Source organism: Panthera tigris, chromosome E3 (assembly GCF_018350195.1).
Source record: "Panthera tigris isolate Pti1 chromosome E3, P.tigris_Pti1_mat1.1, whole genome shotgun sequence".
Classification (NCBI taxonomy): Eukaryota; Metazoa; Chordata; class Mammalia; order Carnivora; family Felidae; genus Panthera; species Panthera tigris.
The window spans coordinates 19,174,748-19,200,431 of NC_056675.1; the positions used below are offsets into that span (position 1 = coordinate 19,174,748).

Sequence of the window (25,684 nt, forward strand, 5' to 3'; positions counted from 1 at the left end):
ATCCCTTGATATTTGAGCAGGGACCTGAAGGAAGGGAGGGAGGGAGGGGGCTCCGGGGAGATTTGGGAGAGTCCCCAAATCTACTCAGGTACAGGCCCTGAGGGGAGAGCATGCTGGGCCGTCCCAAGAGCCAGCGTGGCTGGGAGGCAGCACAGGGGAGGGGAGAGGGGATGGGGTGGGACTTTGGAGGCCACCCTAAGGACTACCCGGCCGTGCCCCACTGCCCAGAGAACTCTGAATGCTCTGGTTTCCGTCTTCAGTGGGCTCCCGACACCCCCAAACTTGATGAGCTTCTCAGTTACGTACTTGCCCAGCACCCAGCCTTCTATGTGGGTTATGTCTGTCTCCATGACTCCATCGCTGGCTGCCTGAGGACAAGGACGCCATCTGTCCTGCTCACTGCTGTATCCCGGGTTCCTAGGAGGAAGCCCGGGACACAGAAGGTGCTCGGTAAATATTTGCTGGGTGGTGACTGGGTGAAAGCAGCCTACTCTGTTCCTCTGGGCTCTCGCTTCTATTTTCTGCCCAGTCTGAAGGGCTCCAAGCTGAAGGCGGACGCCAGGCCGGGGACAACTCACTGCCCCTTCCCTCCCAGAACCCGGTCCCTGTTCCCGTCGCCTTCAAGCCCTGGCCGGGACCTGCTCCAGGCCTGAGAGGCCCCAGGAGGCCTGAAGTAGTTGCCCTCAGACTCTGCAGGCACCCCTTCCCCCACTCAGAACATCTGTCGAGTTTGCAGTTCAAGAGTAATTCTATGTGCCCTCTCCCTACTCCATCCGTTTCTGAGACAAGACAGCCACCCAGTGGTAATTTTTCTAGGCTTTTGTTTATTTTATAGCAATTGTCATGATTAGAGAAGTAAATAACACATTTAAAAACCTTCTCAGGGCCAAAGGATGCCAGAATATTTACAAACACATGGGGGGGGGGTGGCAAGACATGAGGGGCTGGGATTCCGCCCAGGCCCTGAGCCAGGCTTGGATGTTGATGCTAGCCACCAGGACTGTCCCACCGGCCACAGCACGGGCTCAGGGAGCAGTGGCAGCCGTGGGGCTCTGCTCAGTGGGGCTCTAGCTAACCTGTGGCCCCGCCTCCTGCCCAGGGGGCTCCCCACACCCCACAGGCCAGCTCAGAGGGGCCTCTGGGAAGCACCGAAGGACAGGGGCAGTATGGAGGCACAGGGGCTATGACAGAGACCGGGGATGACCCAGTCTGCCCGGGATGGGACGGACACGCTCACACACACACATACAGACACACACACACCTTCACAGAAGAATCGCCAGGGGAAGATCTTTTGTGTGTTTTTCGTCTTCTAAGTCTGCGTGTGTACGGTGTTATTAATTTTTTGCTATTTGTTTCTTCGACAGTGACATAAACTGAGGTAAACATCTGTGACCAACACCTCTCCTAAGGGGCGAAGGGTCCCAACCCAACCAGCAGGTGGCAGCACAGGGCCCCGACGGCCACGGAGCAGGCCGGCTTCTTCGGCCCTGCTCCTGCGTGGGGCCATCGCTGCCCCTCTCTGTGCCTCCGCAAACAGGGGCTGGGCTACATAACTACGGTCCCCTTCCCGAGTCTAACATTCTAGATACTACGACGAGGGAGAAACTCCCAAAGAGGATCTTAACAGAGAAAGAGAGAGAGAGAGAGAGAGGGCACACGGCGAGGGACATCTACTTGGAATCTTGCTTCCTTGTTATTGCAGGAGAGACGGGGTGTCGAGAGGCCTAAGGCAAAAGGAGAAGTCGCGGCTGGGAGAGAGAGGTGGCCCGGATGGGCTCCAGGTGGGCCAGGGGCAGTGACGGGGGGCCTTCTCTGAAACTTGGCCCGTGGTGGGAGGAGGGTTTGCTACTTACCTGGCGTGTGGAGGGCCCCAGTGCCCACTGGAGAGATGGGTCTCGAGGAGGGCGGGCGCACCGAGGAGAGCGGGGCCAGGCCCTGGGGCAACCGCAGTTGTAAACTGGACCCAGGCAGGGCAGGGGGACCTATAGCCCTTTTGCGCGATGGGAATGAGGGATGAGTGGAGAGGTGGGGGCTCCAGGCCAGAGGGTGGTCAGGCCCTCCCTGGCCAGCCCGGCTCATCAGAGAGCCCCCTCAGATGGCCTAGAACCCCAGTGGGACCCTGGCAGGTGCGGCCCGGGCTGGTGGACGGGACACGGTCAGGCAGAAGGAGCAGCCTCACCCCTGTAGAGGTTATTGCGGGGTCCCAGGCCTCCAGAGATGGCAGGGGTCATGGGGGAACACTGGGTGAGCTGGGGGGCCTGTTTTGCTGCCTGGGGGCTGGAACCAGCCCGCAGGTGCCTCCCTGCCAGATTCCCTGAGGGGCGGGTGAAGCACAGGGGCCTGGACGCCCTCTGGCAGCTGCCTGGGGAGGGTCCTGGGGCAGAGTGGTCTCCAGAGGCGTCTGGATGCAATCACCGAACACACAGGACTGCACGCGTACACGTCCACTCTACTCACACACCGCACGCACGCCTGCTCACACACACTCACCCCCTTCCTGTTTCCACGGACCCCCATTCTCACGCCCACAGCGGCATACTCCAGGACCGGGAACCTGGGGGACGCGGGGATGGGGACAACCCCAGGCTGACATGCTGGTCTCCGGCAGAAACCCGGGGGTATTCCTGGCACGAATCACCTCGCCGCCTGCCAGCAGCCCAGGCCACCGGGTCTGGGCTCGGGGAGCCAGGACCTAGGATCTGGGGTTCCCGGGCCTGGGCAGGCGCGGCCAGCAGGGGGAGCTGGGCCGGCCCTAGGCTCGGCGCTCACTCCCTTCGCCTTAGGGATGCGGTGGGGGGCGGGGGGAGGAGGGCAGCTGAGGCCCCGCCCCGGCAGCCCGTCAGTCACGAGGGAGTAGGACGCTCGCTGGGGAGGAGGGGGAGGGCTTCGGGAGCGCCACCTCTCAGGGGCTGTGCGGCTCCAGGCCGGTTGCCCTCCTCCTGTGCTCAGTGTCCTCATCCGGGGAACGGGTTGTGTGGGAGTCACTAGATTCTTCGGGTCCGTGCCTGCACACACACACACTTTTGCAGCATCCAGACATTTGCTACATTTTGCCGAGGGCTTGGCCTCTTCCCTCCAGCCTCCCGGGAAAGGGGCAGGACGCAGGTGAGCAACGCCCCTGCCCTCAGCTCATCGCCTCCCCCCCACCCCCACCCCGCCCGCAGCCAGTGTCCGGGGGCCCTACTCCCCTTCTCTGCCCCAACACTCCAGTCCCCTTATGTGCCCGGGGGCGTGGTGGCGCAGGGTAGGGTGGCCAGGAGGGCAGGACCAGGGGTGGGACTGCGGGACGATCTGCCAGGGGGTGCAAAGGGCCAGGAGCAAACTAGGCAGGGTTCCAGGGTTCGGGGCGGTGTGGGGGAGTCTGCCCGCAAGCTCCCTTGCTCCTGGTGTCGGGGGACGGGGGAGGGGGCGCCTCTGAATCCTCGGGTCTGTGGGGCTCGGCTCCTGTGGGCCAAGTCCCTGCCCCACAGGCGGGGCGAGAGGTCTTTCGGTGGCTATCTCGGCGGCCCGCCGCGGACCCGGCGCCTGGGCCCGCCGTCCCGCCTAGCCTACCGCTACTCCCTCCTGCCGCCGCGGGGGCTGGGCGGATTTGCCGCGGCCGCCGCCAAGCCCCCCGTTTTGGCGCGGGCCCGGGGCGGCTCCCGGCGGCCCGGCCTGGTGCGAGCGCGGCGCCCCGGCCCGAGGGCGGCGGGGGCGGCTCAGACGCAGATCTCGATGGCCGTGGCCAGCACCACCTGCCCTTTGCTCTTGTCCGGGCGGCCGTCGGTCCTGCCGGGGGGGCCCGGGGGCGCCAGGCCGGCCTCGGGCACGGGCACGGGCACGGGCACCGGCACGGGCACGGGCACGGGCGCCGGCCCGACGGCGGGGGGCGCGGGCCGGGAGCCGCTGCCGCTCTCGGTCAGCACCGTCCGCTTGAGCGGCCCGGGCGCCTCGAGGCGCAGCGGCCCGGCGGCGGGCGGCCGGTCCCCGGCGGGCTTGCGCGCGCGGTGCGAGGGCCGGCGCCGCAGCTCGGACGTGAGCTCGTGCTTGAGGAAGCGGAAGACCTCCTTGGCCGGCCCGCGGCGCTCGGGCTCCAGGGCCAGCAGGCGCTGGAACATGCGCAGCGCGGGCTCGGTGAAGCGGCGCCACTGCGACGGCAGCCCGGGCAGGCGGCCCCGCTGCCAGCGCACGAACTCCTCGAAGAAGGCGTCCGCGCCCGACGCCGCCTCCCACGGGAAGTTGCCCGTGAGCACGCAGAAGATGAGCACGCCGAAGGCCCACACGTCCACGCCCGTGTCCACCGCGAAGCCGTCGGCGCGGCCCGCCTGGCACACCTCGGGCGCCGTGTACGGGATGGTGCCGCTGACCCGCTTCACGCGGCAGCCCACGCGGCGCGTCATGCCGAAGTCGGCCAGCTTCACGCGGCGGCACTCGCGGTCGAACAGCAGCACGTTCTCGGGCTTGATGTCGCGGTGCACCAGCTGCCGCCCGTGCATGAAGTCCAGCGCCAGCCCCAGCTGCTGCACGCAGCGCTTCACCGTGTCCTCGGGGAGTCCCACCTGGCGGGCCGGGGGTGGGGGTGGGGTGGGGGGAGCCGCGCTCAGGGACGGCCACCCCGCCGACCAGTCCCCTCGGCCGCCCGCCCCCGCCAGGCCCCGCCGGCCTCGCCCCGAGCTCCCGGTCGCATTCCCGGGGCTGCCGCCTGGGCCATGCCTCTCCCCTCCCCCACCTCACCGGGGCACCTCCTCCTCTCTCTCTGGCCCAGTCATTCTCATCCCGCACCCCCCCCTCTCCCCCCCACTGCAGCCACAGACCCGGGCCTGAGCGCCCACGGTGGGCCGGGTGCCCTTCCCGCGCTGTCTCAATCCCTCACAGCTGCTGTTACGCCCACTTCCCTTATAGGGACATAAGGCTCTGAGAGGCCTTGCCACTCACCCCCTGAGCGCAGCAGATTCATACCTGGCACCACCAGACGCAGAGCCGGGAGCCTGGGATTTTCTGCGCGCTCCCTCCCACTCCAGGGCACCTCCTCTGGGAAGCCTCTGGTGGCCCCGCGGCCTCCTCTCCCCCCTCGTGCCCCCACTGTTCCTACGCAGCATCAGACAAGGCTGCCGAGGAGGGTGGTGTTGGACTTCATCCCAGGCCCCTGGCCGCTGCCTTCCCAGAGCCTGGCTCAGTCTGTCATCTGGCTTATTTCGCAGTGTCTGTTCCCCACGAGGAGGCGCGCAAGCCTTTATTCCTAGTGTATCCCGGGCCCTCTGGTGGCTGACGTACGGAAGGGGCTCAGTAAATGCTTGTTGGCTAAATAAGTGGTCTGACTGCCCCCCGCTCCCCCCCCCCACTCTCCCCCTGCAGGGGTGGGAACACATCTCCCCTCTCCCTGGGCCGCCACACCCAGTACCTGAGGAGGAATGATGTCGAACAGGTCCCCGGCAGGTGCGTACTCTTGGGCGAAGACGTAGCAGTCCTCGGTCTCAAAAACCACGTCAAAGACCTTGATGATGAAGGGGCTGGAGGAGAGGCTGCTGGTGATGCTCACCTCCCGCAGGAAGTTCTTCAGCTTGGTCTTGTTCTTGTTCACAAACTTCAGCGCCATTTTCGTGCCTGACGGGGCAGGAGCCACAGTGGTGAAGGCTCCTGTCCCCGCGCTCCCGCACCTGACGTCCCCAGGCCTGCCCGCACAGCCCGTCCCCGCCACGGGGCAGCGTGTGTCTGTCCTCATCTTACTGGTAGCAAACTGAGACCCGGGGAGGGGAAAGGACTGGCCAAAGGCCAGGCGGCGAGTCGGGGGTCAGGCCGGGTCTCCTGCCCCAGCCTGCCGGCCTCGGTGAGGATGGCCTGCTGCTTCCTCCACTCTCCCCTCTCCTTCCTGACGTACAGGATCCTCCTTCACGTCTCGGTCTCCCCCTACGCTAGAACGTAGCCCCCTGAGCGCGGGAATCTGTCTCGCTCGTTGCTGTGTCTCCAGTGCCTTCAACAGTGTGGCGCACAGTAGGTGCTCAACACATGTTTGTTACGTGGCTAAGGAGGAATTAGACACTGAGAGGTGAGGGTCTGCAAGGCATAGGTCCCTGACTCTGCACTTGGGCAGCCATCTGTACCCACTGAGGGTGCAAAGCCGTGTGACGCACACGTGTCCACAGGGCCCTTACCTGTCACAGGGCCCTCTCTTCACTTCGCCCTCACAACCCGAGCCTCATAATGACCCTGGGAGGTGGGCCAGCCCTAATGCTATCCTATTTTTAACAGGGGAGGAAACCTACGCACAGAGAGGTTAAGTCACTTGCCCAAGGTCACACAGAGAGCAAGTGGCAAAGGTCAGGCCACCCCATGTCCAGTGTTCCTCCCGCCGCTGTCGGTGGGCACAGAGCCCCCGCCCCCCGCCCCAGGTGTGTGCAGCTGTGGGAGCTCACGAAGTCCCCGTCCCTGACTGGCTGCATGGGCACCGCTGTGAGGCTGTGCTGTGGGGAAGGCATCATGCTCGCGGGGAAGTGAGAAGATTCTGGAGCTGCCTTCTGGGGTCTTGCCCTGCCTCACAGCCTCTACAGCTGCATGAACTTAGCTGAGCGATGGGTCTCTGGGTCTCGGTGTCTTCATCTGAGAAATGGAGATGGCCACAGTGACCTCCCGGGGACATCTCCCACCCCTCCTGAAGCGTGGCGCCGTTTCCAAGGACGCACCCTCGGGCTCTGTCCACTCCGCTGGGGTCAACTACCCCCGATGGGCCAGTGATTCCGCAAACACCACTGCCAGCCCTGACTTCTCTCCTGAGCTCCCCATGTCCCGGGGTCATGCCCTTGGCCCCAAAGCAGCCCACCCTCCAGTCTGGGCCCCGGGCCCCGTCTCAGGTCTCCCTGGGCCGCTCAGGCTACATCTCTCCACCTGGACCACGAGCTCTGTCTGCCTGCTGACCCCTCGGCTCCGGAAGCGAACACCCACGAGCCCCAGGCAAGTCCCCCCGCCCCCCGCCCCCCAGCCTTCACACCCGCCGCCGGCAGATGCTCACCCGTGCCCTTGTAGGCCACCAGGTCGACCTTCCCATAGGTGCCCTTGCCCAGCTCCCGGACGAGTTCGTAGTGCTTGGTGACATCGCTAGCGGCCAGCGTGCGGAGGGTCAGTGCCTGCATATCTTCAGTGAGGAGCGGCACGCCTGCCCCCAGCCCAGGGGCGGTCCCCGGCCCACAGCAGGGCAGGGAGCGGGGTGGCTCGGGCTCCGGGCAGCCCACGCTCATCTTCTCCCTGTTGTGGGGGGCGCGGCACCAAATGTGACATCAAGCCAGGGCCCCCTGGCCCAGCCACCCGCTCCTTCCCCGGTACCTCGGGTCCCCGGATGCCAGGCTCAAGATGACCACACGGGGGCGACGAGCATCTATCCCCTTGCCCCAAGGCTTCAGGGCCAGGCCTGAGCCACACTCCCTGGAGACACGGTCCCTGCCCCCGCAGTCCCCACTCGGGTACCACTGGCCCGTCTGTCTCAGGCTGTCATCCGGACACAGCCTCAGACAAGGCACACGTGTTTACGTCACACAAAGACACTCCGTGTACCAAGTTCACACGGCCGCTCCTGTCGGCAAATACTGATCACCACCTGCTGTTCGCCAGGGGCCTGCTGCTCAGAGCCCTGGGCCCGCATCACTAAACCGACAGGTAAGAATCCCACCCTCACGGGACTTAGGTTTTGGGGAGGAGACGGGCGATAAACATAGTGAACGCGTGAATTACACATTATGATACAAGGTGTTACGGGCTTTTGAGAATGTAAGGCAAGGGGCGGGGAAGGTGCGGTCTCAGGGCAGGGGTCACGGTAGCAAATTCCTCAGCCAAGCAGGCGCAGACAGAGCTCTGGCGGGGTGGTGCAGATGTCCCCCGCTCCCCCAACAGCCTTACGCCCCTCCCCCCTCCCCAGACAACACAACCCTGCTCAGGCATACGCGGCTACAGGTGGCATCCCGGGCCCCACCTCCCTCCCACACCCGCTCCGCCCCAGACCCAAGGCAGAGCCCAGGCCCACAGAGACCCAGCCCTCCCCTGCCTCACCCTCCACATTCACAGCCTGACTGACCCCTTCCGTATCCGCACAAGCTGCACCCACCCGTCAGAGGCACCGAGTTTGTCCCCAGTGTTGGCGGGTCAGGGAGCTGCTTCGGGGAGAGTCCGGGGCCGGGTGAGAGTGAACGCCCACCTGGGGCCTGCATTTCTTGTCTGTCAAGTTGGCGGTGGGGGTGCTGGGAGCGAAGCTTCCAGGAGCAGGTGCGCACGTGTCTGTGCGTGTACCCGCAGGAGAGGCCGGCACCGAATCCTCCATAAGCTGAGCCCCGGGAGCCTGCCTCCTGGCGCACCTCCCCTTACTCCCTCCTACCTCCCGTCCCAGGTGACTCACCCCACACTTCCCCCAGCCCCCACCCCTGCAAGACAGCCCAGGGGTCTTGGATAGCGACCTGGAGCTAGCCACCCGGCTTTGAATCCAGCTCTGTCACCTGCTAGCTGGATGGCCTTGGGCAAGTTACTTCAGCCTCGCATGCCTCAATTTTCCATCTAGAAAAAGGACGTATTAGTGCCTTTTCTCTACGGGCTGCTCAGCCGTGGAGCGCTTGGTGCCTGGCACACGTAAGGGCTCCGTAAGTGCCCCGGAGTGGTGTCGTGCATCCTGCGTCCCCTCCGGCTGAGCCGGCCACAGGCTGCTCTCGGGAGCCCCGCATCCTCACCCCGGCCCAGCCGCTCCCCTTCCAGGCCCAAACCCTCTTCTCCTCCTCTGCCTTCCCCTTCCCTCTTGGCACGACCCAGCCTCCCACTTCACACGGAGAGGAGGAACATCGGGAGGGAACTTCCTGGCCTCCCACGTCCTCCGGCTGGCTGGGGGAGCAGGGGGCCCTCCGCCCCTCCTCCGATTTGGCTCCTGCCCCCTCTGCTTCCTCAGGATCCTGCTCCCCCACTCAGCCCCCTTCCCCTCCATTCATGAGCAAGCCCTACTCCATAGAAGCTTCCCCCGCTGCAGGCTCTGCCCTTCCTTCCCTAATTCCTTCGGTCTGAACGGATGCCAGGAGTCTGTCTGAAACGCCACACGAATGCCCTCAGTCTGCAGCCTGGATTAGCCCATTTCATAGACCCCCACGGGGGAGGGATGGCGCCGGGCCCACGGACACAGGGTCCCGCTGCCCCTACCTCTGCCAAGCTCCTTGTGTTGAACCCGACTGGGCCGTGGCACCTGTCACCCGGTCTCTGTGCGGTCCCAGCTCCAGCCAGACGGCACCCTGTTACTGTAGCCGCCGACTAGGCTAAAGTGGGCGGCATCTCCCCGTGGTGGTCTTTCCTTGCCTTCGGGGCTAGAAGGGGTCACTGGTCCCAACCTCTGCCAAATATCCCTCCCTGCCCCCCCACTCCCCGTGGGGAGAATTCCGAGTGAGGAAACCCAGGCGATCCGCTTTGAGGCAGCAGGGAGGGGTAAGGCTGTCTCTGGGTGAGCGTCCTCAGGCCCTTTCAGGGGAAAGTGCGGGCCGGTCCCCCAGGGGGTCCGATGAGTACACACCCTCTTTGCCTTGAACTCTTCCCCCTGCCGGCCAGTGAGACGCTGGGCTGCTCTGCTGACCTACTTCTCTTGATGATTGTGGACTCCCCGAGGGCTGCTGCGCTGGGCAAGGCCATGGGCGTGCAGGCACATATACACACCTGTGTGCAACGCTCCCGCTTTGGGCTTTGGCCCTGCCAGTCCTTTGGGGCTGTTTCTACATCCTCTGGGAGGTTGACCGACTGGCAGCTGCAAGTTGCTAGAAGCTCTTTCTCCTCCTCTCCCCTCCTCCCTCGCCCGGGGGCTGTGGGGTACATGGCTCATCCCTGCTGCTTTGGCCGCCGAGATGCACTGTGCAGGCAGCTGTCTGGGTCGGGGGTGCAGCCACAGTGGGGTGGGTCTGGGTCCCACATTTGCCCCCTGCACTCCGGTTTAGCCCTTGCTTTGACCACCACCCTGCACTGCGTCTCTGTGGCTTCAGTGCCTCTCTCGAGTCTCCTCTGCCAGTCCCGCTGCCCGCCTTGATCTCCCCCTGCCCCACAGCCAATCTTCTCTTTATCCTCAGGCCCCACTCTTCCAGGAAGGCTTCTCTGCTGCCCCAGGTGCCGGGTCCTGCCTCTGCTGAGTCCCAGGATTCACATAGGGTCTGTGTGGCTCTCTCTGAGGGCTTCTGTTGTAGATCTTGGGGGGGTCTCCACTCCGTCCCCTGTCTGTTCCCATCAACAGGCCAAGAGCTCTCCCGGGGGTAGTTAGTGGCTACTTTCTCCCAACCTTTCTTAGTTCCTAGGGCCCAGTTTTGGGGGTCCCCACTACCGGCCCCTCCCTCCTTCACAACCTCCCTCTCCCTTCAGACCTGTTCTCTGCCAGCCGTCAGCAGGCGACAAGGAATTAATCCACACAGCCCTCCCCGTCGCTGCGTCATAGCCCCAGGTACACACTGCCTCTGACCCAGTTACGATGCATGTGACTTAAGAGGCACAGTGGGGAGCGAAAGAAACAGCATGGGCCTTGGGGCTCAGCAGGCTTGCCCTTGATCCTGCCCTGCGCCACTTTTTAGGTGGGTGACCTCGAGCAAGTCACTTGTCTGGGGAAAATAACAACAATGGCAATAGCAAGCAACTAACGCTGAAATGGGGCTTACTACCTGCCGGGCCCTGGACTCAGGATGAGCTCATCTTATCTTCCCAATTCAACGGGTAGGTGTCATCATCACCCCCATTTTAGGGCTGAGGAGAACGGGGCACAGAGAGCTTGAATAACTCGTCCAAGGTCATGCAGCTCGCGTTGGGACTGGCTCCAAAGCCGGTGCTCCAAACCACTGTTTTCCCAAGTCAGGATGGTAGAGGATCTCATCCGGATGCCTTGGTATCCAAGTGGGGAAACCGAGGCCCAGGAGAGAGCAAAGCCTGAGCCGAAGACGCCCATGCATTCGCTCAGCTCCTGCTGGGAGGTGACTGAGTGGCAGGCACTGTCCAGGCGCTTCACGGGTATTAACTCACAGCAGTAGGTAGACCAGCAACTTCCTTCAGGCGGGGACTCCGGGCCAGAGAGTAAAGTAACACACATCCGCCTCCCCGAGTGGTCGAGGGCACATACACCTGGCATCGGTGGGAACTTGACCTGAAACTATTTTGCCTTCATCACCATTGCCTCCGCTTGAAGGAGCGGCTGTGGACTCGGTGGCTGTGAACTTTCCAGCAGCAGGTGGTGGAGGCCCCTGGCTGGCCCCCTGTTCCTCCCATGTAGCCGGCCGTGCCGGGGGACCTCACGTGCCTTGCACCTCAAGTGTGTGTGTGTGTCCTCGCTGGCCCCGAGGGAGGCCCTTGGTTTCCGGTCTGTGTTGCTGAAGGCAGGTGGGTGTCACCCAGCCTTCCCGGCAGCAGTTGTGGCTCTGGCCCTGTGGGCTGGGTCTTCTGCCGCACGCCGAGAGGGCTTCCCAAGCAAGAAACAAGACCGAACCGCCTACCACTTCCTGTTGGCAGGTGGCTTGGGCTGGGTGCCTCTCTTACGAAAACCATACCCAATGCACAACCCAACTCAGAGCTACTTTGGAGCCTGCCTTCCCTACCCTCCCCCACCACATGCACACACAGTGCCAGCTTGGCAAAATGTCACTTACTGAGTCCTCATAAGAACCCTGAGAAGAAGGGCAAGATGCTCCCTCGGTTTTTTTTTTTTTTTCTTAAAAACACAGCTATATTAGTACACACCACAGAATTTACCGGTAGTAGGCGTACGATTCAGTGATTTTAGCAAACGTCCGTTGCCGCAATCAAGTGCTGCTTTCTGTTTTATAGATGAAGAACCTAGGAGGTTGGTGATTTACTATGGTTCTGGAAAAGACAGCCACTGTCCACCAAAACTTTGTGTTCCCTCTTTTATAATACAGAGCTGCTGCTGGAGGGTGGCTGTCGGCAGGGTACTGCATTTCCTGCCTGCCTCGCATCCGGATGTGGCCATGTGACCAGTTTTCCCCAATGGAACTCGAGCAGCGATGATGGATGTGACTGTCTTTTAAGACTGGGAGGAGTTTCTCCATTCTCTCATCGGTCCTAAAAGACAGTGGAGCTACAAGATAGGAAGGAGGAGCCTGGGTGCCTGGCTGTAGGTCTCCTGGCCAAGAGGATTACCCACTCTGCATTTTATGGGAGCCAGGAGCGAACGGCTATTGTGTTAGGCTGCTGAGATACAGGGGCTTGCTTGTTACAGCGGCTAGCACTACTCTAATCCAAGGATTATGTAGCAAGGAGGCCAAAAAGGTATGATTTGAACCTCGGTTTGTCCACTTGCCTGGAGGATGGCCAGTCTCAAAAGAGAGGGGGGCCTGCGCTTACCCTGTCTCCTGGGAGGATAATAATACTGGCAAATGTTTATTGAGTGTTTCCATATGTCGGGTGCTGTGCTAACCACAATGGATTCAATCATTTAAAAGTTACAAGCCTGGGCAGCAGGTTCTCCTATCATTACCCCATTTTACAGAAAGGACTACTGATACACTGGTGGGCTAACTAATTCGGATTTGAACTCAGGCGTCAGGCTTCAGGTCCCGCGCTCTCATGCACCGCGTCCTCTGAGGCTCCTGAGGGTAAACCCAAGCAAACAGCAACCTAAAATGAGACCGTTGTTACAGTCCCAACAGGGAGGACATGTGTTCTCCATCACTGGGGGAGAGAAGCAGAGAGTGGGGAGTTGGGGGCGGGAGGTAAGGTTGGACCAAGTGATATCACCCAGGCCTTTCTTACTCTCACTCGGGGGGGGGGGGAGGGTGTCTAAGATTCTCTGTCCCCATAGTACAGGCAAACCCCAAGAGTATCCTTAACAAAGCTCTGGCCTAGAAGGATTCCATCCGCAGACGATTGTTGCTGGGTGGGTCACCTCCTTGGGTTCGTCTTATTAAAAGCCGTGTGAAAAAAGCAGCCATAAGGCATTATTTCAGGTACTGAGTGGGGACAGGGAGCCTGCTTCACTCTGCTTCTATGTAAAGCGAGGGGGTGGAGGCTCATTCCCCAAGCCTCCATGCCGAGCCAGCTCCCGATACCCCCTGGCCCCCTTATCTGCCTCCAGGCTTCTGCCTCTGAGGCCTCCTTGTCCGTGTCTTAAGACCACATCAGACCCACTCCTTGTCTTGCTTAGGAATTTTCAGTGGCTTCTTAAGTCGGCCTGTGGTGCTTTTTTCCTGCTCAGCATGAATTTCCCTTTCTTCAGGGAATGGCCCCTCTCTCAGGCCACGTGGTTCAGTAAGGTGGTCTCCATCTTGGCTTAGGGGCAGGCCTGACCTGGGCCTAGCTGGCCAGCACATCCATCCCACCTGCCAGGTCATGTGACCGGTTCACAGATGAACCTGTGACCAAAGGTGGCCCACTGGGATCTAGCCCTAGGACTCTGGCTGCAGCTGTCAGGAAAGAGATGCCTCCTGATCCCTGGGATGCGAAGCTGGAGGACCCAGGTCTGGAGCTGCTGGGGGGCCAGCTTTGCCACCATGCGGGGAGCGCCTGCCTGAGAATGAAGCAACAGAGAAGAAAGGCAGAGCTGTGAGGTGGAGAGGTTTCTGATGGCTCGGGGCACCTGGATCCAGGCATGACTAAAGGCAATTATACTCCTGACCGTTTGTTTCATGCATCGATACATTTCCTTTCTGGCTTGAGCCACTTTGAGTTGAGTTTACGTAACTTGCAACCTTAAGATTCCAGATAAGTATACCCGCTCGGGCCCGGGCACCACGTAGGGTGCTGCCGTACGGGGCGAGTAGGTTAGAGTGAAGCATGAGGTAGAAGGTGTGAACCTACACTTCAGGAAGGCAGATAAAGTAAGGAGTCAGGTGACCAGAAGTCCGAAAAGCCAACGTCAGCACTCCAGCATTTCCAAGGAGGGCATGGCACTGGGAGTCAGGGTGGGTTCCTGGAGGAGGTGACACACAAATGGGCTTTGAAGGGGGCTGACAATCCAGTAAGAAACCCAAGAGCTCCTTGAAAGCAAGCCTCATGCTTTAGTCACCTTGGTGTTCCTAGCACTTAGCCAGGGTGTGACAAATGGCAGGTGAGTAACGCTTTCCGTGTTGGGCAAGTTGTAAATTTGTGTCTCTTGGCTTTCCTGAACGTGACCCTTCAGGCACAGTTATTTCCTCGGGGGCTTGTGTGAGGTAGCATCGGCCCCGTTTTAGCGATGCAGAGACTGATGGCCAGAAAAGAACAGTGATTTGCTCAAAATCGCACAGAAAGTCAGTGGCGGGGCGGCACCAGAGGCCAAGGTGCAGGGTGAGGTGTGCTCTCCCCCCAACAGCCAGGGCCCCAAGCTCAGCAGAGATGGGTGTGGCTGGGAGTGCCACCGGTGTGGACAGAGTGGCGGGAGGTACGAGGATAACGGTGATAGCGGCACAGGGGAAAGTGATATAACTGCTAACACTAAGGATCCCTGTTGTGTGCCAAGGGCCTCACAAAAATCAACTCATCTAAGCCTCCCAACATCCTACGACACAGGGACTATACTTCACCCCAACTTACAGATGAGAAAACGGAGGCCCAGAGCAGTCATGTTACTTGATCAAGATCATCCGGTCAATGGCAGAGCGGGGATTCAAATCCAGGCATTGTCACTCCAGTGTCCGAAAGCCTAACCACTCTGTTTCATTGACCCTAAATTGATATAGTACAGATTATCACTCATATTCTCAGTATGCCAATGCTTTGCATTGCTGCTGTCATCCAATCTTCACAGCAACCCCATTTTACAGATCGGGACACTGAGGCTCAGAGGGGGTCAGTAGCCTGCCTAAGGCCACTCAGCCGATAAATTGCAGAGACCAGGACTGAACACTAAAGTTCCCCTGCTCCGCTCCTCTCCTCTCCTCATCTCTCCTCTCCTCTCCTCTCCTCTCCTCTCCTCTCCTCTCTCTGGCCCCAGCCTTCAGCACCACAGGTGAGGACAGCACCCAGGCGGGCCCAGTGCTAAGTGCAAGGTTAGGAGAGGCGGGAGCTGGGGAAGCAGGCAGGGTGGATGGACCACTGCAGACCTGGAACTCAGGCCTCCAGGGCTGGAAAAGGATGCACGGGTATACTGCCACTGATTTAACCAGACCCCTAATGGGTTGTGTTCAACTTTTTTTGCTACTACAAACAATGAGAAGCCTGCACATAACTCATTTTGCTGTGTGCCAATGTGTCTGTAGGCTCAATTCTAGAAATGGGTTGCCAGGTTAAAGGGTGAGTGCGTTTGGAATTTCTGTAGAATGTTCGATTCCCCCAGAGGGCTGTGCCACTGGCCTTCCCCCAGCCGTGTAGGAGAGAGCTGCTTCTTGGTGGAGCAGGGCAGCGGCCACCAGCTCCTTCGCCCTCTGTGGGCTTCTGTATCAGAAATGTGGGGTGGTGGTGGGGAGATACGAATAGGTTTCTCACTTGCTTGTTACTTGCATAAAGTAACTCTGGAGTCAACATCAGACATTAATAAAGGTGCTTGACCACCCTTGGCACTCACTCCCACCTCCTCCTTCAGCTACTGCGATAACCTCCTGTCTGGTTCCCCCACCTACCACAATCTATTCTTCTTTTTTTTTAATTTTTAAAATGTTTTTATTTATTTTTGAGACACAGAGACAGAACATGAGCAGGGGAGGGGCAGAGAGAGAGGGAGACACAGAATCCGAAGCAGGCTCCAGACTCCCGAGCTGTCAGCACAGAGCCTGACGCGGGGCTTGAACTCACGGACCGTGAGATCATGACCTGAGCTGAAGTCGGACGCCCGACCGACTGAGCCACCCAGGCGCCCCTACCACAATCTATTCTTGACCCAGCGGCCAGGGAATCTGGCAGAGCCTACTCAGGTCGCATTGTTCCCACCATCACCTCCCATTTCATTCCAAAGTCCTTACAAGGGGCCTCAACTTACCCCTCTGACCTGTCTCCTCCCTCCCTCTGCTCCACACACACTGGTCTCCCCGCTGTTCCCCCAAACGCGCCAGCTCCCGGCCTGGGGGCTGTTCTCTCTGCCCTTAGATGCCTCCGTGGCTCCGTTCTTCCAAGTTCTGCTCAGATGACAGCTTCTCAACCAGGGCTACTCGACTGCACTCCAGTTATCCTGCTCTAGCTGCCCCCAGGGGAGGGTATCACTCTCTAGCGTGTTATAGAATTTACTGACTGGCTCTATCGGTTGTGGCCGTCTCTCTTCCCCACCAGAACTTAAGCACTAGGAGGGCAGGGACTTTGCTGGGCTGGTTTTGTTCACTGCTGATCCCCCAGCAGCTAGCACAGTGCCTGCACAACACAGGCACTTAATCGATATTTGGTGAATGAATGAATGCATGAATGCATACATCCCTGGGGAGAGGCGTGGGAACTGAGCGACCAGAGGCAGGGCAGGAATGAAACTTTTCACTAGGATTTCACAGTCCTCTTGGGTCTAGGGAGTAAAAGGAACTAGGCTCAGCTGGTGGTCGAGGCAAAGCCAAAGGAAAATGCAAGGGGAGGCCATGTGCATCCACCTAGGCTCAACAGCCCAGGGCTGGGATCCCCTGAGAGGGGCCAGAGGAGGGGTGGCCCCCGGGAGCCTCCTGGACACCCCACCCTGAGCAGAGCCCTCTCTATGTCCCCACGGCAGGTGCCGTAGTCTGGCTCTCGGCTGTTCACCACCTTCCCTAGAGGGTGTCCTTGATCCTCTCATTTGTTTGCCCCACTGAAGAAATCTGTTCACACGTGGGTCCTCCTACCTGCTGCCAGAGAGTGGGGAGACCCAGAGCCTGGTCCCGCTGGCCCCAGAAGGAGGCCTATGGGGTGCTTGGAAAAGCACTTGCCCCTGCTGCTGCCCCCACGGAGCTCTGGTCAGCCACCTGCCTTCCCTTCTCTTCAGTCTTCCAGTCTATGAAATGAGCTATTTAGTGGTTCTTATCCCTTCATCGGTCACCGAAGGTTCACTACCCTCTCCTCTGAAAAAGTCCACAGCTACCCCATGCACACTTGTATGTACGACATCGGGGGGGGGGGGAGTGGTCAGAGCCCCAGGGAGCCCTCAAGAGACTCCAGATAAGGCCTCTCCCTCCCCTTGGCCTTTCAACACAAATATAAACTCTAGCAAACATTCTATTCTGGTCAAAAGGAGAAAGAGAAGAATATTCTCAAATCACTTCCTTGTCTTCCCCCTTGTGCAAATTCCAGCTCTATCCCTTCTTGCTGTATGACCTGAGGCAGGTTGTGCCACTTTCCTAAGCCTCAGTTTGCCCGTCAAGAAAATGGGGCTGAGAATGCCCATCTAACGTGGTAGACCTCTGTAAGAATTAAACAGGCACTGGCTGGACAGAGGGGCCTGGGGCCGTGGTTCCGTCGTGGATTTGGCACAACCTTGCACCACCTTGGGTAAGACCACACTCTGACTTTGTCTCGGCTTTCTATGCTGGAAATGGGGGCTCTGCTAAATCTCACCCCTGAACCCGCCTGAGCCAGAAGGGGCTTTGGAGGCCATCTGACCCAGCTTCCCCATTTCCCAGGTGAGGAGGCTGAGAGAAAGAGCTGGGACTTCAACAAGATCAAGCAGGCGAAACTGGAAACGACCTTCTGGCCACTGCCCTCCCCACTAGGGGCAGCCTAGGGTTCCCCTCGCTGTGAGGCTCGGCCTCAGCCTCCCCTCCCAGCTGGCGCAGTCTGCCCCTTCCCTGGGGCACATCCTTGGCGGTTATTAATAGCCTGTGACGCTGTCTGCCTGCAGCTGGTGCCCAGAGCTGGAACAGGCTCTCTGCTCCTTTTTGCCCTCCCGGCAGGACCCTGGGCGGGGGGGGGGGGGGGGGGGGGGGGGGAGTCCTGGGCCTCATCCCTCCCCACAGGCCTGAGGGCCCAGTCCCTGTGGCAGCCCCTGCGGGTGTGGGAGGTGAGCCCTGTTGCCTGGGTGAGGCAGGCGGCCCAGCACCCGGGGAGTTAGCAGGAGTGGAGGGCCGAGAGCACGGAGGTGGCCTGCCACTGGCTGACTGGCCCGGGGGCCCGGGCTGGGTGTCCACCAGTGGAGGGGTGGTGACCACCGGAGAGACAACAGGGTGAGCAGAGGCTCCCTGAAGAGACGAGCCCTTCCCTAGCTATGCCCTCCGCTCTTCCCCGAGCCTCTCTCTGCTCTTCCCCGAGCCTCTCTACACGGGGTGAAACGAGGATGTAGCCTAGCTCAGGAGACACATTCAGGCACCCCTGGGTAGGGCCACCACCATTTCTCGTCACAGAACTCTGGGTAAGTCACTTGTTCTCTCTGTGCTTCTGCTTCCTCATCAGTAAAATGGGGATAATATGGTACAAGTTAAAGTATTATTAGGGGCGCCTGGGTGGCTCAGTCAGTTAAGCGGCCGACTTCGGCTCAGGTCATGATCTCGCGGTCCGTGAGGTCGAGCCCCGCTTCGGGTTCTGTGCTGACAGCTCAGAGCCTGGAGCCTGTTTCTGATTCTGTGTCTCCCTCTCTCTGACCCTCCCCTGTTCATGGTCTGTCTCTCCCTGTCTCAAAAATAAATAAATGTTAAAAAAAAAATAAAGTATTATTAATAACAGCTAACATTTATGAGCCACTTAAAGTATAAGTTCTTTAGGTATGTAAAGACTCATTTAAAACTCACAACAGGGGCGCCTGGGTGGCTCAGTCGGTTAAGTGTCTGACTTTTGGTTTCAGCTCAGGTCATGATCTCCAGGTTCGTGAGTTCGAGCCCCGCAGCAGGCTCCATGCTGATGGTGTGCAGCCTGCCTAGGATTCTCTCTCTCTCTCTCTCTCTCTGCCCCTTCCCCACTCGCACTCTCTCTCAAAATAAATAAGCTTTAAAAAATTAAAAAAACAAAAACAACTCGCAACAATCTTGGGAGGAGCTATTAGTATTCCCATTATTTCCCTTAGAGCTCAGGAAAACCGAGACTCAGAGGATGAAAGATTAGGTGACGTGTCCTGTGTCACAGAGCTAAGAAGTGGCTTAGAGATGTCTGTCTGGCTCCAGAACACTCCATGAATACTTGTTGTCGAGCATCTACTTTGTCGAGCATCTACTGTGTTCTGGGATCTGGAATACATTCATGAACCAAACAAACAGCCCTGCCCTCAAGGAGCTTATGTTCCAGTTTGGAGGCAGACGATTGTAAGGGTAGGTAAGAGATGTAGGTCAGAGGGCCTAAAGGAGAAAGCAAGGCAGGGAGAGGTGAGGGAATGTTGAGGGTGAGGGATGAGACTGTAGACACTGGGTGGTGAGAAAAGGCCCCACTGACAGGACTACAAGCATGTGGATACTGTGGCGAAAGCACTTTCTCGGCAGGGGCTCGGGGAGCAGTGGGGAGGCCAGCGTGGCTACAGTGGTAAGGGCGAGGCACAGGTCGAGCAAAGAGTGACGATGCCGTGTGCAGGGTCTTGGGGGCCGCGGCAAGGACCTGGCTTTCACTCTGTGAGATGCGCGCCGAACACCTGACTTGAGCAAACCCTTCCTGAAGCCAACCTGCGTGCCAGACTCTGGGAGGCCAAGAGACGCTATGAACCTGACCTCGCTTCCACTTAAGAGACTTGGAGTTGAGCCCCCCACCGCCTTCCACCACTGTCCCAGGCGTGGGGCTGAGGAGGAAGGGGCGAGGGAAGTCTTAAAAGCTTCTGGGAAAGTTTCGTGGGCCTGCACTGCAGATGCCTCCATGGCCCCATGGAGTGGTGTGGGAGCAGGAAAGCGGAGTGATATGTCCAGAACTGCAGCCAGAGCCCAGGCTAGGTCCTGTCGGCTCCTTCTGGCTGGACTTGCTCTGTGAATTGTGTGCGAATGGTCTCAAAGTGGGCAGGATGTTCCGTGAATCCTAGATGTGGAAGCGTGAATAAAGACCTTCACCTCTGAGCTTCCATTTTTTTTTCCCCTGTAAAAGTGGGGGCAACATTCCCTCTCTGCTCAGGGCTTGTGGGGACTCACGTTCACAGCACGTCACAAACATTCATTCGCTTCATCCTCCCCATGACCCCAAAAGGCAGGCATTACCACCATCCCTTTGTGTAGGTGAGAGATCTGAGGCACAGAGAGGTGAAGCACCTTGCCCAAAGTCACACAGCAGGGTCTAGAGGTTGTGCTTTTCTCCACTAAAATATGTTAACTGGGGGCCTCGCCACCCCTCCTGGAGACACTTGGGAATCAGGGCTGGCAGATAACCTGAGCTCTTGGGAAGGGAAGATCTCTCTGCAGGGCAGTGGGCCCCCGGCTAGAGAATAGGAAGCCTCCCTTCTATGATGGGGGAGTCGAACAGACCCAGGGGAGCTACTCTGGGGTGGAGATGTGTGCAGTCTCTCTGGGGCCTGACCAGGAGGAGGGGGAAGAAGGCTCTGTCTTGTCCAGTCCCCACACCCCTGTCCCTCAGGACCGTCCCAAAGATCAGAGGCAGTTGGAACATTCTCTGGCTAATGTCACAGAGACAGCAGGGGGAGGGGGGGTCATTGTGGCTTCCCCTGGCCTGGCCCAGCTCATTTGCATACCCCGAAGGGTGTGGCAGAAGTGACAGAGCAAACACTTAAGTAGCAGGCACTGTTAAAAGCGCTTCACTTGTAACAGGTTCGTCTAATCCTCCCCATAACTCTAGGAGGCAGGAGGTTGGAGCTATTTTCACCCCTACACTACATCGGAAGGAACTGAGGCACGGGACAACTGTCTTGTCCAAGGTCACATGGCTAGGCAACGGTACAGGTGGGATTTGAACCCAAGGAGTTCGATGCCAGTTTCACCCAAACATTTGGTGGCTCATAGAGGTGGGGAGTCAAAATCCTCGCTCTGGGCTAATGTGCTGTTCTCAGCACTAAATGAGAAAGCATGGTGCACTTGACATTGAAAAATGTTCCACTGCTTCTTCCCAACCCTGATATTACACGGCTCCCCAAGTGGGGGCTGAGCTGGGAATCTGGACCTACCCTGTCTCCAGACTGTAGCCAAACTATGTAAGGGCTCTAACTGGACCCTTCAGGCCCACTGCTGCTGCTTCCTGAGACCAGAAAGGGGGCTCAGGGGAGCAGGGGAGCAGGGGAGCGAGTTGGTGGTTTGGGTGAGACTCAGGATCTGTTGGAGAGGCTGGTCCTGGCTCTGGCCTGATGCCCAATCGCCGGGGGCAGAATGCCTTGGGAACTCAGTCAGCAAAAGCCCGGCAGGTGCCTCACCTAGAGAGCAGAGGTGGGAAGGAAGACGGCCTTAACTACAGAACTATGGCCAAGCAGTCCTAGATCCCACCCCTTGCCACAGGGTAAGGTTCTGGAAAGGCCCTCATAGACTCTCAGGCTTGAACCCCACCCCATCCTGCCCGGACTCGTAGCAGGGCCATGCTTCATACTCTCAGGCACCACTGGCTCTCAAACACTCCCTTCCCCTTTCTCGGGGATAGCAGAAGCCCTGTGGTCTCCCCAGACTGGCTACGGGAAAACCAAGGCTGCATTATCACCAAGGCTTAGTCACCCACTTACCAATGCCCCTTTGAATATAAGAGTCAATAGTTACTGAGGACTTTTGACATGCCAGATCTCATCCTAGGCCCTCTCTTCATGCTTTAGCTCACTTAATCCCCCTGATGACCTTGAGGGAGATATCATCCTTGTTTTGCACATAAGTCAGTTGAAGCTCAGAGAGGATAAGTGACTTACTCAAGGTCACACAGCAGCTATGTGGGAAACCCTGGCCGAGTCCAGAGGCTGTGATCGTAACCATGGTGCTTTGCTATCTCCTTTGACCTCGGGTTTCTATAGACCTTCATCCAGGAAGACGGTACACTCCCTTCCAGGGCCATGCCCAGTGGCTGGAGCCCAGTGCTGGCCCCTAGCCCCTAGCCCCGCCACTTGACAACACCCATTGGCTTCATTAATGCTTAGGGAATGTCAATAATTTTGAGGGACTCTTGCATCTAGGCCCCCATCTCTCCTGCCTGACCAAAACTTAAAGCAGCTTGGACTCAGTCCTAGAAAGTTAGAGCAAGGAGTGAGCTTATAGCAGAGAGAACCTCTAGTCCAATTCCTCTGGACACCTGGGTAAACTGAGGCCCAGAAAGCAGTCCTCCCCCAAGAGTCCTCGGCAGTAGCTGGGCCTAGCGCCTTGGACTTTTGCTCCTGAAGTGGAACAATTGAAAACAAGTTTTTGGTGGGTGAATCCTTCTAGCGCAATGAACGGTCACAAGACAGAGCCTAGGGTAAAAGTGGGGCCAGGCTGGGATGCTGTGGCTAGAGGAATTCAAGTTCACTTCACCACTCAGCCCTGGAGGGACATTGCTCTGTGCAAGTTCTAACTTGACCACGAGGGAGGCAGGGAACACCCGCATGTGCAAAACACACACAGATGAAGGTCACCTGCTGAGCAAACATTTTCTGGCCTCCCCCTGGGCTGGCAAAGCCAGATGCCTACAGGAAGGGGTAGCAGGTCACATAAATGAGTAAGCAGGCCAGTTGAGGCCCTGGGGTGAGGTGGAGGGCAACTGCCCTAAAGAAGGTGGTGACTCTTCAGCTCTGGCCTGGGGTTGCCACACCATCGGAGTCTTTAAGAGGCTCCAAAAATCAGTATTTGTATATGAAATTGTATGTGTTTTTTTTTTTTTTTAACACTGGTAACAAATGCAAACATGAGAAAAACACTGATTGGCTCAAGAAAATGCGTCTAGAAGCTGTATTTTCCAACAGGTGCTGTACAGCAGGCTGGGCTCTAGGATGGACACAGCCATTGCAACCCGGACAAGATAGACCCGGTTCCGTCTCCCGGAGCTCAGGGTCTAGGTGTGGAGACAAGGTCTCGCAGCACATGTAGACACGTGCCACTGTCTCCAAGCCGCCAAGCATCAACCAATCCAGCCCAGCTCTGCACTCTCTCTCTGGCCAGGTCAGATCAAAAGGGAGGTGGAGGCAGAAGGCTGTTCCTGAGCCAGCCTATGGCAGGACTTCTCAGGTTGAGGGAACAGCCCCCCAGTGGCGGGAGGGAGTCAGAGGACACCCAGAAGTGTAAGAGGTGAGTGAGGAGTGAGGGCTGATGTTTGAGAGGCGGGTTAGGGCCAGTGGGCCAGTGTCGGGCCTCAACACAAAGGGCTTGGTCCTGTGCTTTATTCCAGACTCAGTGGGGAGCCACTGCAGGTTAGGGAGGAGGGGAGATCTTACTCCCCGTCCCCTCTTGCCTCTTGATGGTTTTCCCTAGGCACGGTGAGTCAAATCTCCGCAATTTAGCGTCAGGCTCCACTCCCTTGCCTGTGGGTCATATGATAAGGCCCCGGGGCTCCCGGGAACCCATTGGAAATGAACTCCTTCAGAGAGGGAGAAGACACACCTGGGTGCTCCTTGTGGCCGAACTGTGATCTATATACTGCAGAGTGAGTGGCTCACTCTCTGTCATTATCTCTGGGAGATGCCACACGCTTGCCCAAGGTCACCCGGTCTTCCGAGCAGCTGGCCCCTCCACAGCTTGGGCTGAGGGGGTCTGGCCTCAACTGTCCTTGAATGTGGAGGAGGGGCTGCCGGAGGTCTGGCCTGAAGCACCCCAACCTCTTCTCCTGCTAGTCACATCCTCTCCCTTGGGTCAATGCCAGCAGCAGGTGGGGTGGGGGCACTTGGTATTGGGAACGGCGGAGAAGAGGGATCAGCCTCCAGGCTCAGGGCCGCCAAGAATGCAGCAGGATGAGGATCAGATGCTTCAGGTGTGGGGTCAGAACTGGTCAGCTGGACCTGACCAGGTCTACCTCCACTGGCCCAACAGAGAGTGGTCTGGGCAAACGAAGAGCAGCCCCAGGGTCTTACGACCAGAAAAGACCAGGAAAAGGGGATCAGGATGTCGTGGGGGAAAAACAAACACACAAACCCTTGACTCCGTTGCCTGGCACATCACAGACACTAGCTAGAGGTTTGTTGAATGAAGAAATGAACAAAGGAACTCCCAGTGGGGCTCCCTGTATATCAAGTCCTGCCTTCCTCAGCATCACTGCCTGCCTGCAGAGGGCTCAGAGAGAAGAGACTGGGGGAAACCCCAGCAGCCCAGAGTGTGTTTCCTCAGCACCGTCCAGCCCCTTCCCAGGATCTCTGATCCAGAATTTCAGGGTACAACATCCCCTGGGCCTCTCGTCTTCCCACGAGCTGCAGGGCCTGGGGTTCGGGACGTTACTGACAGCCAGGCTGGGCCCGGCTTTGTAGAGCCTGGAAAGCTAAAGCAAAAACCTAGAATGGTCCCTTGGCTGTCCAGGACACAGTGATCCAACCTGAGGTTTGGCCCTGGGTATTTACGGAGGTCAGGAGGAGAAGGCAGTCTTGGGTTTGCTGGCCCTAGGGCACATGGGGACAGAAAGGTGCCCTGACCCGAAATGGCTTCTTCGTCCAGACTACCTCTCCTCCCCAGAAATCAGTGCCTCACTTTGGAAAGAGCTTGCCCCCTCCTGCAAAACGTACAAAGTATGGCTTGGGGGCGACCTTCCCTGTGGCCTGGGTGGGGGGCAATGGAGTCACAGAGAAAATATGGGATTCCCACCCGTTCTCTCAAACACGCCCCTTCCTTGCCCTCTCAGAGACAAAGACACACACCCAAAGCCCAGGCCATCGCCCTAGGGCCACGCACCGCAGGCCCCCCTCACCTGTGGACATCCCCAAATCTCCTCCCAGGGGGACTCCGCTTGAAAACTCAGCCCGGCCTTGCGGGGAGGGGTGTAGATGCTCCAAGGGCCCAGAGTCCAACAGCTCCGGGGGGGGGGAGGTGCCTCTCCACCCTATTCCCTCCTCTCCGTGGCATAAGGGGCTCTGCCACTACTCCCCTGCGAGGTCGGGGAGCAGCGTCCAAACCCCAGGGCTAGGGGTGGGGGGTGGGGGAAGGGAGAGGAGGAGGGGGCGGCTCCTCCAGGCGAGACACAAAGAGACGTCCTTCAGCCTCGGCTCCATGGCGACGCTGGGGAGGGGGCAGTGCGCACCCAATACTTCCTTCCCCACCTGGAGGGCTAGGGACCTCGGCGGCCACTCACCTGGGCCCGGCTTACCTGGGCTGGGGCCGCGGGGACGCCGCGGCAGGGGGCCTGGGCGCCGTCTCGGTTTCCGTCAGCCCGGCCCGGGGGGGCTCAGGGCGCCACAACCATGGGCTGGGATGAGAAGGGCGCCGCGAGGGGCTCAGTCGCCTGGGTCCTGGAGCTTTGAGGGGGGCCCCGAGGCCTCTTGCTGGTGAGGGATAGCTCTTGCTGTCCTCGGTTCCCTAGATTTGGGGTTCCTGTGTACCGGAATTGGGGGGGTCTAGGAACCCCCTGATCTAGGGGCGTTCTGAGCTGAGTCTTCGTGTCTTGAGGTGTGGAGTTGTAATGACCGGGTTCTTGACAGGGGGTCCCAGCAGTGCCGGAGGAGGGGGTCACTGCGTTCTAGGTCTTGGGGGGGGGGCCCGATTGAAGAGGGGGAGTCTTAGCCGTACCGTAGGGAGGTCACTGTCTTCCGAATACGGAGGAAGTCTCCGCTTTCCCCAGCTGGGGAGTAGCTCTCTGTTGGATCTGGAAGGGGTCTCCCGCTTTCTTGGGGGTCTCTGGGTCCTGGATGTGGTGGAGGGGGATCCCCGCGCTCCCCGGCTGCGGGGGCTTGCAGAGTCCCGGCCACCGGCAGGAACTGGGAGGAAGCCCCTCAGCCGCTGGGGGGCTCCGTTGCCGCCGCTACGAGCAGCCCGGCTCTGCGGTCCCGGACCCCGGCCTGGTCCGGGCTCTGGCTGCGGCTCCGGCTCGCGATCCGCCGGGTTCTCGGGCCCCGGCCCCGGCGCCCGCCCGGGCA

The 25,684-nt window shown here is 59.3% G+C and overlaps 1 protein-coding gene across 6 annotated transcripts; it reads right to left on the reverse strand.

Annotated features, from left to right (window-relative positions):
• Positions 1-817: 817 nt before the first annotated feature.
• SBK1 (SH3 domain binding kinase 1) lies at positions 818-25,684 on the reverse strand. Of its 6 annotated transcripts, none has more exons than XM_042971691.1 (4): positions 24,919-25,684; positions 6,989-7,221; positions 5,384-5,586; positions 818-4,541 (listed from the first exon to the last, which is right to left on the reverse strand). In XM_042971691.1, exons 2-4 carry the CDS (start codon positions 7,212-7,214, stop codon positions 3,702-3,704), a joined length of 1,269 nt encoding a protein of 422 aa, XP_042827625.1. In that variant the 5' UTR covers positions 7,215-7,221; positions 24,919-25,684; the 3' UTR covers positions 818-3,701. The 6 variants fall into 6 exon arrangements, with proteins under 6 accessions (XP_042827625.1, XP_042827624.1, XP_042827622.1 ...); XM_042971690.1 differs by lacking the exon at positions 24,919-25,684 and adding an exon at positions 10,987-11,934; XM_042971688.1 differs by lacking the exon at positions 24,919-25,684 and adding an exon at positions 10,632-11,934.

Coding starts and splice junctions, on each gene's coding strand:
- SBK1 (XM_042971687.1), bottom strand. CDS start 9,804: ATGTACCCCACAGCCCCCGGGCGAGGGAGGAGGGGAGAGGAGGAGAAA. Junction 7,222..9,508: donor AAGAGTTCAAGGCAAAGAGG/GTGTGTACTCAT, acceptor CCCCCACAACAG/GGAGAAGATGAGCGTGGGCT. Junction 4,542..5,383: donor TCGACATCATTCCTCCTCAG/GTACTGGGTGTG, acceptor CCGGCCCGCCAG/GTGGGACTCCCCGAGGACAC.